This window comes from Oxyura jamaicensis, chromosome 2 (assembly GCF_011077185.1).
Source record: "Oxyura jamaicensis isolate SHBP4307 breed ruddy duck chromosome 2, BPBGC_Ojam_1.0, whole genome shotgun sequence".
In the NCBI taxonomy this organism is placed as follows: domain Eukaryota; kingdom Metazoa; phylum Chordata; class Aves; order Anseriformes; family Anatidae; genus Oxyura; species Oxyura jamaicensis.
The window spans coordinates 137,554,238-137,571,481 of NC_048894.1; the positions used below are offsets into that span (position 1 = coordinate 137,554,238).

General features: G+C 43.2%; 1 protein-coding gene across 1 annotated transcript in view; it reads right to left on the reverse strand.

Moving 5' to 3' along the window:
• The window catches only part of NCALD (neurocalcin delta), a 45,435-nt gene that overhangs the window by 3,412 nt on the left and 24,779 nt on the right, over nt 1-17,244 (reverse strand). The window contains exon 2 of the mRNA XM_035316887.1: nt 4,804-5,200. Within this exon, the coding sequence (XP_035172778.1) occupies nt 4,804-5,181 (378 nt within the window). The 5' untranslated portion in view covers nt 5,182-5,200. The remainder of the gene's footprint in view (nt 1-4,803; nt 5,201-17,244) is intronic.

Genomic DNA, 17,244 nt, shown 5'->3' on the forward strand with positions numbered 1-17,244 from the left:
GAAAGAGTGATGATCTCTTCTTTGCTTCCTCTTGCTCTGGAGGCGGGGTCCTCCTGCAGGAGCCAATGTGGCTCCCCTTCCCCACTTTCCACCCACGAGAGCACTCTGCCTGGCACGCTGCAGTCTTCTGGCCCAGGGTCCCCAGGGGACAGCCCCAGGAGCGCGGCAGCTTGGGCTCACCAGCTGGAGGATGCTGCTGAGCAGCAAGGACACTTTACACGAAGCCCAGCGAGCACCCATTGCCTCGGCCATCTCACTGCCTTCTCCTCTGTCAGCAGAGCCAGCTCACCTTTCAGGCTGCCTGGCGTTTAAGTAACATCAAGCATTACACTCTGAGAAAGGCATTTGTCTGTTTAATTAAATATTGATCACTTATGCTCAGCACAGCCCAACATCTGCTCCCTCAGTTTTGTCACCAGCGCTGATGCCACAGATCTCCTGTCTGCCCTCTGCTGAGTCTGCAGTGATGGTGGTAGACTCTAGTGGGAGAACATTTTGGCATGGACAATGGCTGGCTGAATGGAAACATGGTGGGCACCCTTTTAATCATCAACATCACGAGTTGTGTTGCAGGGATGCCCAAAGGCTCCCAAGGAATTTATGGTGCCAGAGTATGAGCCACAGTAGATGCCGTCCATACAACTTTGACCATCTGATGGCCAGGAGGACAGAAGAAGGGACGAACATGCAAGCAAATGAACAGTGAGGGCAGGCGAAGAGAAAAAGAGGAGATGGCGGGCAGTGAGAGGTTGCACCCCCCTCATCCTGATCAGCATGCAAGGCTCACGGGGATCCGAGCAGAGATGAGGCTCATAAACCTGCCACTGTGTAAGCATCTTAAGCTGTCTGGCTTTTGTCTGGGGGAGGAAGAGAGGTGGAGGGGCCATTCCCTCCCTCTGGGAGAGAGGATGGCAGAGTCTGTATTGAAAGTGTGGGAGGAATGCCCTGGCCTGGGAGCGCAGCCGTGTTTACTCTGATCAAAGCAACCATAGTAAGAATATGCAGATTTTAAGGACAAAAAAAAAAAAAAAAAGCTTCAAGATGACTTCATCCTACAGGGTCCTTTTCACAGAGGCATGTGAAGCGAATAACAGATGAGATATTCTAGGAAAGCCAGATGGGAATAACATAGTAAGCGTTCCTTTCATGCTGAAAACGGTTACTCTGGACAAATTCTTCTGCCCTTACTCAGAAGCTCAGTGGGAAGTTTTCCCAAAGTGAAAAACAGCTAAAACTGATTCCGGCTCTTGAGATTTGCCCCGTATTAATTCAGTGCAGCTACACAAGGCTCTTTATAGTGGGTTTGAAAGGGTGAGCTCTCGAAGAAGGCTGGTTCCATGCAGTAATCCCACGGAGCTGGGCAGTGCTCACCTCGGGATGTGTAACCTGGGACCGAAAGGCTGTGAGGGCTCTGCTCCACGTGGAGTAAAGGCCTTGGCTTCACCGTGCTGGGGTGGAAAGCCACTGGGGGCACGAAGCTGGAGGAGGTCTGGACCTCCTCCAACCTGAAAAAAAAATTGTTTTCCTCTCAGTCTGACAGGGATTTTGGTGCTGCCTTTACGGAGAGCCGTATCAGCTTCTGCTTCTTCCCATAGCAGCTTCTGTTTCCTCCCGGCTTACAAATAAGCTAGCCCAGCAAGTGAAATGGATGTCCTCTTGTTCCTATTAAACTGAAAGTGTTATTCTCATCTCTTGGCTAAGTGCTCTTAAGGTGCCTTGTGATTCGATGGTGTGAAAAAATGTGCCCCTAGAACAAGGCTTCTGTCTTTTATTTGAAGTCTTATTTCAAGAGACTCTTGCCAAGTATGTCCCACTTCATCCAGGGGAGCAAACACAAACTTTCTAGCCGGCTATTTTCGAGTGGTCTGGACTATTTAGATTATGGGTAAACATCTGAGAGATGTGAAAAGCATTTCTAGAGCAGGAGGGCCTGCGGCGAGGTCTGGCAGGAGGGCAGGCTATGAAACCCCTCCCCGCAGTATTTGCAGATGTGCTATGCCTGGTAGTAGGATCACAGTGGCTTCAAAAAGCTATTCTGGACCATTCTTAGTGCCATTGGTGCCACTAAGCAAGGAAATTAAAGTAGGCATCAGCATAACAGGGAAAATGGTTGCAGAGAAATGGCTGTAAAAGCACAAAGAAAAGCAGACGGAAAATAGAAAAGCGTGGCTCGCTTCTCTTCCCCATTATTGCAGGTGCAGTAAACTCCGGGCACCCTGGAACTGTCATGGGGGCAGCATTTTTTTTTTTTTTTCAGTGAAACTGTGGCTTTTAAACTGATTGCATTTCTTTTAGCATTCGTTTTGATGTATTGTCTCATGCGAGAATCCAGAAGAAAACAGTAAATCCTGCTATATCAATATGCAAATATATGCTAGATAAGAGACTTGTAATAGGTTCCTCTGAGACACGTATCAGGGATATTAGAGTTCTGTTTTTCACTATCAGTGGCTTAGGGTACCGAGGAAGACATCTGATACAGAATCCTGTCTTTCCATATTAAAATATAATCATCTTTTGTAAATGAAAGTGATAGATGCCAGCTGCTTTCTTATAAGTCTGATCTCCGTGCACCAAAGGTATCGTGATACAGCACAAAAAGGTGCTCCTTTACTTGTTTCATTTATCAGCTAAATGTGCTTCCAGAGACCGTGTAGCAAATCCTACCCAACAGGGAGGAGCTGGGGCTGGCCCATGCAATGCAAGAACATCAGCATGGCCATGAAAACTGGAAGAAGAGATAAAGGTGAGATCTACAAACCAACTGCCTCATGAAAGGGGCAGCTTTCCTGCCTGTTCACGGTACAGAAATGTCTGATGAAAGGCTGGTCCCCAGGAGGCTCTACCTGAGCACCAGGACAGTGGGTCAGCTTGCAGGGCAGTATTGCACATGCTCCCCCCTGTGACACTTGCATGTCCATTTGACTTTCCCCTTTCTCTGGCAAGGAATGTGATTTCAGAAACAAACAAAACAATCGTTTCCATCAAGTGTGGCTTTGGGTTGGGTGTACGGATGGACAAAACATCACCCTGCACTGACCCGTCTGCTGCAGCTTTGTTTCATGATGGCAGTGTGGTTGTGAAAGGCAACGCTACGATTTGGTACCAACGTGACGACGAAGGAGGCTGAGCATTTCGGCCTCTAAACACGCTGGTGAGCAGATCCGCAGGAACTGGGAAAAGCTGCCAGTTCTGCTGGCCCTTGCTTGGGTCACTGCGGAGATCTCAGCCATTGATGTTCTCATTAAACTTGACACAAACACATTTGTGGGCTCGTCCTTTGTATTTGTAAACCTTCTGATCTTGGGGGTTTATGCTGCCATCGAGCGCTCAGGCCTTCCCGAAATACTTGTCAGCAGCAAGGGGTCCTGCAGTCTTTGAGGCGCCTTCTCCTGAGGAGCAGACACTTGCCTGGGCTGGGCTCCCCTGTCTTTGCTTTGTGCTTTGTTGGTTCTTTGGGGATTCTCTTTGTGTTTTATGGTTGTTTGTTTGGTTTGTCTAGTTTTTTTTTTTTTTTTTTTTTTCTCATAAGGAGAAATAAAACTAGAAAAACAATAACTGGCAGCCTGTTTACCCTGCCCGGGGGAGTGGAAGATTTGTAAGGAACAGAGCATCTTCTAATGCAAATATTCCATGGAGTCTGTCATGACACTCAGACAGGGAGGTGTCTGCAGCTCAGTGCAGTCCTGCTTCTTAACCCAGATACAAGAATGCAAAATAAAATGTGAAAGACAACGCAACAACCCTACAGTTGCAGCTGGGACATGTATCTGCTCTTACCAAAGCAGCGTGAGTGCTGGTGTTTGTTACTGTTTGGAGGACACAGAAGTGCCCTGATGAAAAGACAAGGGCACCACGCATTAAACTGATTCCATACAAGCAGCTTGCCGCCATCATGGACTGTAATTTGTGTGCATTCCTTTCGCTTCCTGTCCAGCACAAATATAAATCTGAATAATACAATGCATAGCTAGCATGGCAAAATCCCCCATGAAATAAAAAATCTTGATAACAGCCTTTTTTTTTTTATTTTTTTCTTTTTTTTTTTTTTTCCCTTCTATGTTACTGCTTTACACAGACTCAAGCTGTGTAAATACACTACCGTACCAAAAATGTTTTAAAGCTTTCAGTAGAGTGATGTGCCTCGAGGGTGAAAACATGTTAGAGGAAGACAAAATGAGGTGGGACTCCTACTAACAGCACAAGGAAATGCATCCAAAGAAGCCGAGAAGGGAATCATCATCTACCCAGATAAGGTTTATCTATACTGGCAAGTTAATATGAAGATAGCTAGTACAGCATTAAGTATGCAGACCTTGCTGGAATTAAACAGACAGATATGTTTTAAAATATGTGAGGTGGCTGTTAATAGTAACGTGGTTTCAAAGTGAATTTCTTGTAGAGGGAGCCTGCTTTCCTTAAAAGTAGAAAACCTGGTTAATCTAAGATACTTGGTTCAACTGTTCAGCTGTAATTAATTGTAATTCCTTGACAGTGATTTCCCAGGGGACAGAACCACAATGATCATCATGCTAGCTGCTGTGCTCCATCCCAGCAGAGTTCCTGAAGGAGAGCTTCCCATGCAGCATGTTGTTCAGAAAAAAAAACTACCTTGGATATCAAATGCTGTAGTATGAATTGCGACAAAACCTTTGCCAAATGAAATAACATTTTATATTCAAGCACTAGACAGAGAACCTAGAACATAACCCCCCAGATGCAGCCAGAGCCTTTCACTCAGCTCTCGTTGCGGCTTCCTTCTGGAACGAGGGAGGCGAAGGGGTGCCTCTGAGCAGCACGTACCTGCACGATTTCCAGCATCTCTGACTTGCTGATGTAGCCGTTCCCATCAAGGTCGTACATGCTGAATGCCCACTTCAACTTCTGCTCCAGTTTACCTCTCGACGTTACGCTCAAGGCTATGATGAATTCTCTGAAATCTATTGTTCCGTCTCCGTTGGCGTCAAAAGTGCGGAATACATGTTCCGCAAACTTAGAAGCGTCCCCATAAGGGAAAAAGTTCCCATATATTTTTTTAAACTCCTCCATAGATAAGTGTCCACTTGGACAGTCTCTCAAGAAGCCTTTGTACCACTCCTGGATCTCGTGTTCTGTAAAGTCTGTACTTTCTAGCAAATCTTGCATGACTTCAGGGCGTAGCTTGCTGTTTTGCTTTCCCATATTGGTGTCAAAATATTACCTGCAGAGGAAAAACAACTTCATTTAAATTATAGTAATTATTAATGTTTGTAAATATTAATAACAATTAGTTTGGAGGTTGTAGAAGGACAATGTGCTGGAGTTTTCTGATGACAATTCACACTTGGGAATCAACCGAAACTCTGGGATGTGTACCCCACTACAAGCATACTCTGAAAAAGCTAACTGACCTAATGTTATTTACATTACCTTTTCACAGTCTGGAGAACTGTAATTATGTTGAATTTATCCTATAATAAATCCTATAAATATCCTTTTTTCGTTTTTAAAATCACGCTGTAAGCAATGGCTGTTGCAAGCAGTAGGCTGACTGGCAGCCGTGTGCTGTGGCACAGCCTCCAGCCGGGGCACACAGATAACTCAGGGACCTCACCCGAAGGAGATGCCGTTTTTTATACCCCTGGCTGAAACCAGGCTGCTGCAGAAGATTACTTTTGCTTGGTCCTGCTTCAAAATAAGATCAGAGTGCATCTGCAGTGTGTATTGAAATGAGGAAATCCAAAGCCCTTCTAGGCACGTCTTTATAGCCGGAGTCAATCGGAGCAACCCATAAATTGCCTCTTCTGTTTGGCAGGGACCAATTCTCATTTCAGTTCAAATGCAGATAAAATCTGGAAAGATTTTATCAATGGTGGATTCCCCCACCCCAAACTATTTTTTTTTTTTCTTTTTTTTAAATTCTCCTCATAGCTATAAATTGAAGCTATAATTGAATAATAGTGATCTGGGTGGTCATGGCTTTTAGAAAAAAAAATACCCAGACAACAAAACTGGAAATTCATTTCACTTAACAATTAAGAAATATTCTTGGATACAGCTTTTATCTCCACTGTTTCAGTTAAATCACCCTAGTTCTGTTTTATTTAAGGCAGGTTGCTACATATCACATTGTGCAGCAGATTTACTAACAATTGATGCCCTTTGGGTTTTAAGTTTAGGGGCGTGAGTGCATTGGCTCCAAAAGCCAGCATCATCAGTTTTACTGGAAGCTTAGCATTGTACCTGAACTGTGGGAAGCTACGCTTTATCGACAGAAACCTGCCTGAGAATTTATCATGGGAATGACAGTCACCACTGAAATCTGATGTATGGACAACTTAAGCAGAATTGCAATTTATACAAGACTCCCACGCTGTTGTCAGAACTGAGTCTTTGAGTTGCAGAGATGGATTTATGAACGATGTCTAGTGTGGCAAATGAACATCCGGTAAAATGTTCTTTCTAGATCAAGGTAATACTTTAAATAGAGAAAAAAAGAAAGAAATTGAGGGAGAAATTGAGGCTCCCCCTGACTGATGTTAATTGTTTCCTGTGGTGAGAAGCTGAACTTCTCACAAGGTGAATTTGAACACCCCCCCAGCAATAAGAAGACTGCCTTCTTATTCTCACGTGTTCTTGAACCACAACAATCCAAAAGCTGTATTTCTCAAAGGTAAAATGGGGGGATCCATCCTAGGTCTGGCCGTGCCTCACGGGATCCATGTCTGGCTGGAAGCTAGATGTCTGTGATGGAGAACAGGCTCCCCTGCCCACGGGGAGGCTGACAGGGGTGAGAGGCCTGCCTGCTGGGAGCTTCTCCATCTCCTGGACATTTCAGGGGCCTGGATGACTACCTTAATCCAAATGATGTCTTTTCCTCCCATAACATCTCTAAACCACCTGGAGAGTGGAAGATGCCACCTCAAAGGTATTTTTTTCTGTTGCCTTTCTTCCTGACGAAAGCCTACTGTGTGGTTTATAAATCATCCAAGCTCTTAATACCCTGAAAATGGCAAAAATGTCCCAGTTTCAGAGACCCTTTCCAACAGCTGCCGAGGCAGCTGAGGGTTGCGTTGCCTTCAGCTGGCATTGGATGGGGTCCACAATAAACAACCCGGGGGTGAGCTGAGCAAATGGACCGCATTAGAAGGGTTTAGGCTAAAAGGAACGGCAGGAGCAGGCTCTGCCAGCAGGATACAAAAGCACCTGGGCAAGTGAAGTGTCAAGGCTTGGTTTCAAGCAGCACCAGTTTAACAAAAAGCAAGGAGCACAATCCCCACAGCTTTTAGCAGCTCCCCACGCCCACGGCCTGCCACTGCTCCATAGCCCCGGGGCCGCACGCTTTTCAGGGGGTGAGAGGAGGAAGGGAAGGTCTCTGAATCACTCGCAAGCCAGCTGCAGTAGGAGGGAGCTGGCATCAGCAATGCAATCCCTCTCTGCTTTTTAATACCTCAAACACTGGAAAATGCAAAACTCAGCCTGTGCCCTTCCAGTCCAGAGTCTTATGAAACACAAAATCGTGGGGTAGTGTTAAGTCTCCGGCCTTCATGAGGCAGCCAAAGGTGATGTGCTTCAGTCCAAAAAATGGTGCATTCATAGCTTCACATGGCTGCAGGTGCAACATATTTTTATAAAAATAAAGAATAACAGAACACAGTGCCTTTTGTTGGTAACAGCAAAACATCACGATGAGAAAAATCTGTTTTCCAGGCACAAAGGGAGAACCAATCATACGTGGCTTGCAGAAAGGGGATGAAATTCATAGCCACCGTGATTCCAGGCAACACAGTCAAAAGCTGTGGTATTATTCCTGAGTACACTTGTGCTGAATATGCATTATGGTCTTTGCCCTCCAAATTGTTCATTATTAATAGCTGGTGTTCTAGGAACAATAACGATGGGATTTATTGTGCCCATTCTATCAACAACAGATCAAAATGCTTTTGCAGTCCAAGTACAGAAAATCCTTGAGGACACTTGAAGATCCTTATAATCACTTCATACTCTGCTGCCGGCCTCTTCAGGACAGATTGGATTATGGTCAGAGTACAGTGAGCTAAGAGACTTTCAGTTAGCAATGGCAGCAATAAATACAAAGGGTGAAATAAAATTGGATCTTATCTTAGGCGTTTTTTCCACAATTTATCACCTCTCGTAGATCTTTCAGAAATATAATAAATTGTTAGACATTATAATAGAGCAAGAAGTAGCGAATGTAAGTAGTGAATGGCAATCGCAACTGCAAAGTAAAACATTGACAATTCTGAAAAACAAATGCTGGAGGTATACAAAACAAAGATAAATTATTTTTTAACAATTATGTGTAATTACATTTCTGCACCAGTTTCTTCTTGTAATACAATGGTGCTGGACGTAATGTACATGAATGACTTCTGTGGGTCAACGTGACATACAAAAATATTAATGTCTTATTTCTGAGGAAAACATTGGTAAAAGGTGTTGTTGATGCCTTTATGGCTTGAAGAGTCCATACCATTTCAGCCAACAGAAGATCATAAGGTGAAGTGTCACTGCTGTGTGGTTGCCGTGGGAAGAATCTGTTTGCTGGTTATTGTAGGAAATGTCACAGGGGATGCTCCATAAATCAAATGTTTAGAGCTAGATCTAATCAGGGCTAAGTGTGGAATTTTTCAGATGGGACTGAAGGCAGAACTTGTTGGCAGACAGCACTTTGTGGCAATCCTAAGAGAATAAATAAATTAAACAGTGACCTGCTCCTGCTGGGCTGCCTTTCCCTGGGGCACAGATGGGACATCAGTGCTGCTCCAGCCTTCTCCTCAGGCAGAGAGACCTGGTGGACAGGAAGGCAACGAACTCTTCTTCTGCACCATGTCCCTGGCCAGCAGTTTGCTCCCGCTCACATGCAATTATCACCTCGATCTGAAACCTCACAATAAAGCGACCATATTGCCTGCCCCTCAGGAGCTGGGCACCTGCCTGCTGACACCACGACAGCCCAGGACATGCAGCTAATCCATCACCACGTGAATACAATGGAAGCACCTTAACATATTTCTTTAAAATAAATCAATTTTCTTTTTTCTGTCTGTAACATAAGCAACTGCTAGCAACACATTTCTAACAATGGCTGTGGTGTGGGATGCGTGAAGGATACCCATCATATAAAGACGTTCTTTCCTTTTATTTTTTTTCCCTCCAGTTCCTGGAGGATCTGCTGAGAAAAAGTATAATGAAAAAAAAGGGCTCTTGTCTAAGGGGAGAAGTGTTGCTCTGAAAATGGAAAATTTATAATGTTGGGCAGTTTGTAGCTAGTGAAGTAGAAAGCATCTGAAGGATGTAAAGAACCAGTGTAGACACAAGTCCTGTATATTTCCAGTGGGGACAGCGAGAAAAATCACACCATAGACTTGGTTATAGAGATGTCAAAATGAAGGCAGACCACTACCATCCTGCTTGACCAGCAGCATGGCTCTGCAATGTTACAGAAAGCAGGGACGAACAACTCTTTGTTTGCCTTCGGAAACTGCCACTTCTTGGTTTATTATACACACAGTCTGATCTGTTTCCAAGAAAAAAACCACTTACGGGACGATGCTGTCTTTACATTTCTAACACCTAATTTGAGAACTTCCTTGAGAATAGTGGTGGTGGTATTTCAGTGTCTGCCAGGCAGCCGAAGCAGCTCCTGCCAGCAGCTGGAAAGAGCTGAGAGCTGAGTGGGATAAAAGCATCACTCCGCAACAGCTTTCATGTCCTACCCACTGACAGTCATCTCCTGCCACTGCATGCCAGCCTCCACAGCACAGCGCGTGGGGATCCAAAAGCTCATTTCTCTGGCCTTCTGCAGCTCCACAGACATCCATGGCTGCTCCTTGTCAGTGCCCCAACACACAGGGAAGGGGTGCCTGGTTACAGGAGTCAGGGCCCTTGAGAGCACTTTCTGGTGCAGAAGCTAGGTTTCCTTCTTAAGCTCAGTTACTTCTTTAGGCTGTAATGCTGCTAACCACTGTACAAACTGTAGTGGGACAGTTCAAGGCAGCAGCTATCTAAAACGACACGTTTTCCCCCTATCTGTGCGTACTGCTTCCCATGGCAGGAACGCTGATTTGGCGTGGGCTGATAACCCATGCAGGCCCAACAGCCGGTGGGCAAGGCATGGCTTGTCATCTCGGGTTGTCCAGGGAAGGTGGCATGTCCTTGTCATCTTGTAGCTCTCCAGTGAGGCCCGGATTGTCCAGTGACCTCTGCAGGCCCCAGGCTGTGGACATTCACTGAGCTCCTTGGAGCTCCTGATGCTCAGAACCTCAGAGCTGCCTCTCAGCCGGGTCTCTTCATTTTTTTTTTTATTTTATTTTATTTTTTTTCTTTCTTTTTTCTTTTGCTTTCCCCACTCGTGGGACATCGTGCTTTTGGTCAGAGCTGTGACAGCACCGGGCAGAACAACTTCTCCCGTTGCTCAGCTTCCTGCCATGATGCACATGCACGGCCTCATCAGGAGATTTTTCTTCTCAGCTCTACAGAAACCCGCAGGCTCTTGGAAGCAGCCACCTTGCTTCCTTCTGGCCATTTCTAGTTCGTTTTCAGAGGTTCATCTGAGTAACCAGCATGGTGGTGCTTGCCAGGGAAGGCTTTTATTTAATTTTTTTTAAAGCAGCAACTCAGAACATATTTTTGAAAGGAAACCAAACATTAAAAAATCACACAGAGACTTAGAAAAACACATGCAGAGTAAAATTTTCAGTCTTGCCACCCTCAATTTGTCTGATTTTATTGGCAAATGGCAAAAAAATGGATAAAATCCACAAGCAAGATTCATTTTAAAAAATCTGACATTCTCCTATGAATATTCAGAAGGAAGAGCAGTAAACAGCTTTGCAGTGCAGTGTAACAAGTGCACAACGCCTCAAACATACTCTACAGTGTAAAACTTTGTGCTCCTTAAGCCCCCTCAGTGGGGACCCTTCCCATGCAGAAGGTGCCCCTAATTTCCCCCTTTGACTTTTTCCTTGATTTCCTGCTATAGCCCCCAGGAGAAACCAAGGGTAAGAAATAAAAGCAAAACCTTTATAGCTCTGTGCCTGAAACAGGGTGGGCTGCCCAAGGAGGAGCAGCTGCACAGGGTTCATGTGTTTCAAACTTGGAGGCGCTTACGGGTATTGAACATCAAAAGCCCAGGCTCTTATCCCTGCAGATTTGCCCTGGCAGAGAAATGCTACAGCTGCTCCATGTTGTCTCCCATTTCTCTTTATCATAATTCCTTTGCGCATTTTAGCAATGAGGGCTGGAGTAGGAGTGGAGGAGAGAAAAGGGAGCAGAAAGGCACTGCCCTGTCAATAAATGCAACTAGCAAGATCTTCAGCATCAGTGGGAGATGCTAGCTAACAGCTCATCACGGTACTCTCAGCAGTGCCCGTGGTTTAGGCTGGAATCATTTTGTGACCAGCAAGCAATGCTGTGGACCTGAGCATTCACCAGGTTGATGCCCTCATGCCTCCTCACGACTGCAGCAGCTTCAGCCTGCTGAGCCTCAGGAGGTCTCTGCTTCCAGACTGTTTCCTGCAAGGCTGAGTGTGTGCTACAGGAAAATATGACTAGGCACGAGTATTTCTGGTATTGGAGCTGGGGGGGAAAGACCATGTTATGCAGATTTGCACAGAGTAGCATACTGTGCATTAATTATTCTTGCAGTCAGTCATTCTTTCCGTTTAAAGCCCTGCATTCAGGGCTTCACGGAGCTTGCCTGTGAAACCATGCTAATTGAAACTTGGTGTACATCTACCCAATGGGCCCTTTCTGCTCCATCTCCGCCCACCAGATTTTGGTTGCTTGGGGACATTAATCAGGTCTGCTCTTCAGCTACCGGCAGTCAGCGACTTGCTGCTGCACGGTGAGCATGGTCATAGCACACAGGCTGGGGTCACTCCCCTTAGCACAAAATCTCCACCACCTCAAGAGCAGCTCAATGAGAGCTCTTTAGGAAAGTTTTCTACTTAATTAAGGTATAGCCTCTGTCTTCACATAGGTGCAGACAGGCAGTGAAGGCTGCGAGAAAAGGGACTGCTGGAACTACATGTAAAGCAATCAATCTTCCCAAACCCTACAGTGGCTCTCCAAGGTGTAAAAAGCAGGCTTGGCTCTATGCTTCCCTGTGAACATGGTGGGAGTCTGGCCCTCCAGACTTGCTCAGTGCCTGGGCTTTGTCCAAAATACTTTGGAAACTGAGGAGGGACCCATCACTCTATGAGCAGTGTGAAAAATAATGCAGTAAGTGCTAGTTAGTCATCCCCTCGGGCCACCCAGCAAAAGCTTCACCCACCCAGAACAGCTTGAAAGTAATGTTCTGCTTAGTGAGAAATAAGGAGATAAGATAGCAGAAAGCAGGTAAAAGGGGAAGAACTCACACACATTTTAAGCCCTCTTCCCAAGCTCCCAAAGGGTCTCGCCATTTCATTTCTTCCTCATTCTTTAAGAGCTCACTACAACAACAATCGTGACAAGGTGCACATGCTTTTTTTGGTTCATGGTTACTATTTTATAGAGAGTTGAGGAACAACAGTTTACCATAGGTCTTGTAAAACATCAATAACAAAAACCCCAAAACATTTTTTTTTCATTAATCCTAGGTAGAACCATCTAGGGTCTTTAAAATGACTAACTCTTTGTCTTGGCAGACTCGAGATGACTCCTGTGAATTAGATACACATTCATATATATTTGATTTTTCAAACTCTACAGAAAGAGCATTTTTGTAGAAGTGTGTCTAACTTTGCCTAATATTTTAAGATAAAGGACAGCAGAGACTTTGCTACTGCAGTACATGAGGCCATCCATCCTTACAAGGATGCTTTGCCAGCTTTTGCTGCATTCAACTGTCTCACTATGCACAGCATTTATAAACACTGGTGTTGAGTTAGCCACAGGGGAGCTGGCAAAATCTCTCAGCCCATTCCAGCTGGGGGTGACTTTATCTAGCAGCATTCGTTCAAAAGGAGACCCTATATCAAGATCCAAATGGCCAACATTTTCTACAGTGATTTTGTCTTCTATCATGAGACCAGCTCAGGAGCATGAAGTTTCTTTGTTTAACAATCCCTTTCAGGACTATGTTTTCTAAAATGCTTGAGGTCACGTTGTTCAACTGCTCAGCACCCACAATTTAATTCAGGCTTCTCAAAAGAAATACATCTTCCATTTGGGCACCTGCATAATAGGCAGCTTCTCAAATTCTCCGGGATTTTCTCCCAGAAAATCACACCATTTATTTTGGTACCTAACAAGGGCCTGAGTGCTTTAGAAAATCCAACCTTCCTACATGTCTGCCTCACTGTAATTTGTCTTTATCCTGATACTCACAGCTCCAGCTATGTCAAACATAGTTTATTCTCCTCTCTTCTGAAGTGCTTCTCCCCATTGTGTAAGGCTCTCATGGTTAGTAACATAATCCTCCTCAATGCACCCAAGCAGACCAGTCATCGAATTCATCTAGCAGCAACTTTATCAGGTTTCTAATCTGTCCTACATCTCGTTCAGTCCCTTTATGTAACCTTATATGCAATACCTTGGTGGAAGGTAGTGGAAACTAAAGCAGAAAGCTACTGTTGCACAAAGTAACATGAGAAGCTGATGTGAATTCATGATCTTGATTTTTTTTTAAAAAAATCTTTGTAAATAAATAACATGTGACTCCCAAAGAGAGACATTTGTGCTTACTCTACCCTTAAAAAAATTGCTAACAGATGGTCTTCTATCCCACAGCAGAGACTTGGTGTTGACAGATAAAATGAAAGCATGATATTGAAAAAAACTGAGCCATTAACTGGCAAACTGGATATTTATAAAGATGTTCCTGTGATAGGGAAAGGAATGATGGTGGAGGTTTCTACCTGGAGAACAACCATGAGTTTTTGTTCCATATTGAAGAAATTTAGTGGAACTTTCTCAGGGAAAGTCAGCAAGAGGAGAATGGGAGTGGGAGGTTTTGGCAGCCATGACCAGAACCTTGTTAGGAGATGGAAACAAGATGCTCCAAGTTAATGTTGAAGTTTACAAGTTCATGAATATGAATGTCCATGCCAGGGATGACTTGTCCAGCACCTAGCACTGTCAAGTGTTCCTGAACTCAACAGACTTAAGTAAGAGATGACATTTATAACTAAAGGAATTTTGTAGGAATTGTAAGAATTTTTGAGAACAGTTTTCAAATAAGATTTTTAAACTGCAGAGAAAGCATTAATTTTTTTCATTGTGCATGTCATTTCTGAGAATTTTTACGTCCTTGTATTCTCAAGATGAGCCTCTGAGCAGCACTGGGGGAACATTTTTTTCAGTAGAACCCATTTCCATCAAATAATGCAGCTTAGTTGAAATCTAAATGTTTTCTGGAAATGTGTCACACTGAGGAAAATGAATTCTGGAAAAATGTCAGAATTAATCATTTCATTTATCAACTTTACTTTTAACAAAGCGTAAAGTTTCAGTGTGACTTTATCTTATTAATTTTTTTTGACACTCATTTTAGATGTTAATTTTAGTATTACAATGGCTTTGACATTATTGAGAAAACAATTTATTACCAGTGCAATGAAATAACTCAGTGTTTCCAAATCATTTTTAACTTCCATCCCACCGGGAAATTTTGATGTTTTGTTCCGATTTGTAGTGAAAATAAATATAAATGTCAAAGTTTCCTGTGGAATGGGAATTTCAGATTCTAACCAGCTCTAATCAACAACAAAGCCATCTGCTTTGTATTAATGACTTAGGGCAGTATGTAGCTCTGTAGAGCAGGGTGATATTCTGCTGCTCAGCATAGCTCGTGGAAGTCAATGACATATGGCGAGTTTCTAGCTCCTAGTTGTCTAGGGGAGTTTGAGGCTAGCCACTTTTATTCTCCATTCTGCATTGCCAAATTCAAGGAATTCATCATTCAAACCCAAGATTTTCCTGTGAATGTATGAGAAAATATCCTCCCCGTGACATATGGCACAGCCTACAGCCCCTGCATCTGAAGAGATCTTGTTTAAACAGCTAGAATGTTTTCCAAACTGCAGTGCAGCAAGCTACCTTCATTTTGCAATGGCTTTTAGTTGATAATTTAAATAAAATATTTGTTCTGTGATCATTTCCTATTTTTTGAACATGACTAGGAAGAAAAATCTATGTGTTTTGTAACTTCATTCAGGTGAGTCATAATTTGAATTCTGTTTGAGAAGTCATATTGACATGATGGACTTCAGCACCAACAAAATAAAATAACATTTTGATTCTCGTTTAAGAAAATGTCTGTTATTTCCCCCAAAAAACACTTCTCTGTTTTCCTAGATATATTCTTCATTCTACAGATAAGGTATAGAAACAAAAAACAAAACAAACAAAACAGACAAACAAACTAACAACAAACAAGAAACACAACAAAAAGAAACCAACCACACAGTGCTAGTCCAGCAACCCAACCCAATTGCTAAGTTCAGCTATCACCCCAATGTATGAACTTTGCCGTGCTCTCTGAAAAGTTCCCTGTCAACAAGAATGCAACTAGCTTTGCTGATGATTGTGTCTCCTTTTTTCCCCCTAAAAATATGATGATAACTCAAGACACTCACCAGGGGGATGTGGGCTCTACTCAACCTGACCAGAATTAAAACCCCACCAGGGTAAAGCACGGGGTATGTCCTTCACAGCCATCTCAGCATAAAGAAAACTGCCCGAGGTGTGAGGCCTGTGCTGCTTTTGCTGTCCATTTTTAGAGAAGCTCGGTGTCCATTTTTAGAAGATATTTAACATAACCTGTCCTTGAAAGAGGAGGACACTTCACTTAGATGTACTCATTTGTCCTCTTCAGGGACCTCATTCATTACACAAGCAATGGAAAGAGGGACGAGATGCAGTTAGGTGTCGTGTCTTTGTGGTATCTGTTTCTCCCCACTCCACGGGGCATGTGGCAGGTGATGTGGGAGGGCTGGATTGTGGGCATACAACTGGAGCTTAACGGGGAGACAGTGTTTTCTCTGGCAGCTCCAAGCACCATTTGTGTACTAACTTTTTGGGAAACTTATCTTGGGTATGATATATAAGGGTGCTAGAAGAAGACTTTGATTTGTGTTCATTTTGAAAGTCAGAATGACATCCAGTCCTGACGGTATGCTGTGAAAAACACAGACCCATGTCATACCCGAATGCAGTTTCGTGCAAAACAGTGTGATGCCTGATTTTAGAAATTACTCAACAGGAATGAATTTGGTAGCTTGAACAACATGGTGGAGGTCGGAAAGCAAACTCCCTTAAGAGGCATAGGAAAGCATTTTACAAATTAAGTACAAAAATAATTTGCTGCACTTCTGTGTCTATCTCTCTCACACACATATGGGCACAGGCTTGTATAATCTGAATCTTCTTACTATTACTTTTTGTTAATAGGCAAAACCCTGGTGGTTTAGGTAGTGGCTGCTCATATAAGCGATGTTGTTTTATGAAGAAAACCTTGTAATGACATCTATTATATGGTCACAGTACAGATAACAATCATTTCCCTGTAGTGAAACAAAAATAATTTTGCTTGCAAGAAGTCAAGAAAAAATACTTATATGTTCATAGCCTTGCACAAACTGCAGTGAGGAACACTATAACAACTAGAACTGAATCTAGACTGAAATATCTGAATTATATGCTTGAATGCTTTCTGCAATCACTGACAATTATTTTTCATAAATTCAACTAAGATGAACTCCTCCGCAAATTAATGGGTTAACAGCATTTCTGCCTTCATTATTAACATCCTCAGAGGAAATAAACAAAGTTCATCAGATAACTGTTTTCAAACAAATGAACCTTTTTTTTTTTTTTTTTTTTTCATGTGAACAAAAATTTTTATTATTGTTGAAAAGCAGAAGTGGCAAAATGAGAAAACTTCTTTCTGAAGTTTAACTCCAGGAAAACCAGACTGTATCCAACATGAAATAAACTGTCACTTCCTAGTGACTGTAAGTAAATAAAAAATCTGTTCCTATTACATTTTTAGGCTTGTTTGTTTTTGCCTCTCTGCTGTTCTCAAGATGTCAGCTGCTCCGAGATTTCGTTTTGCAATTCTCCGTTCTTGTAAGTGACTTTCAGCACCTCTACCCATTTTTCACTTCCTAAGAGTTCTGTTTATTGTGTTACCGTATAAAGCTCTGTTCCTTCTTTGAGATTTAATTTTTCTTTTTCCCTTATCTCTTACTTTTCTGGGATATTTCTTAGCTCCTTAGAATAAAACACATCATACTTACATTTTCTATTATCTTTGAA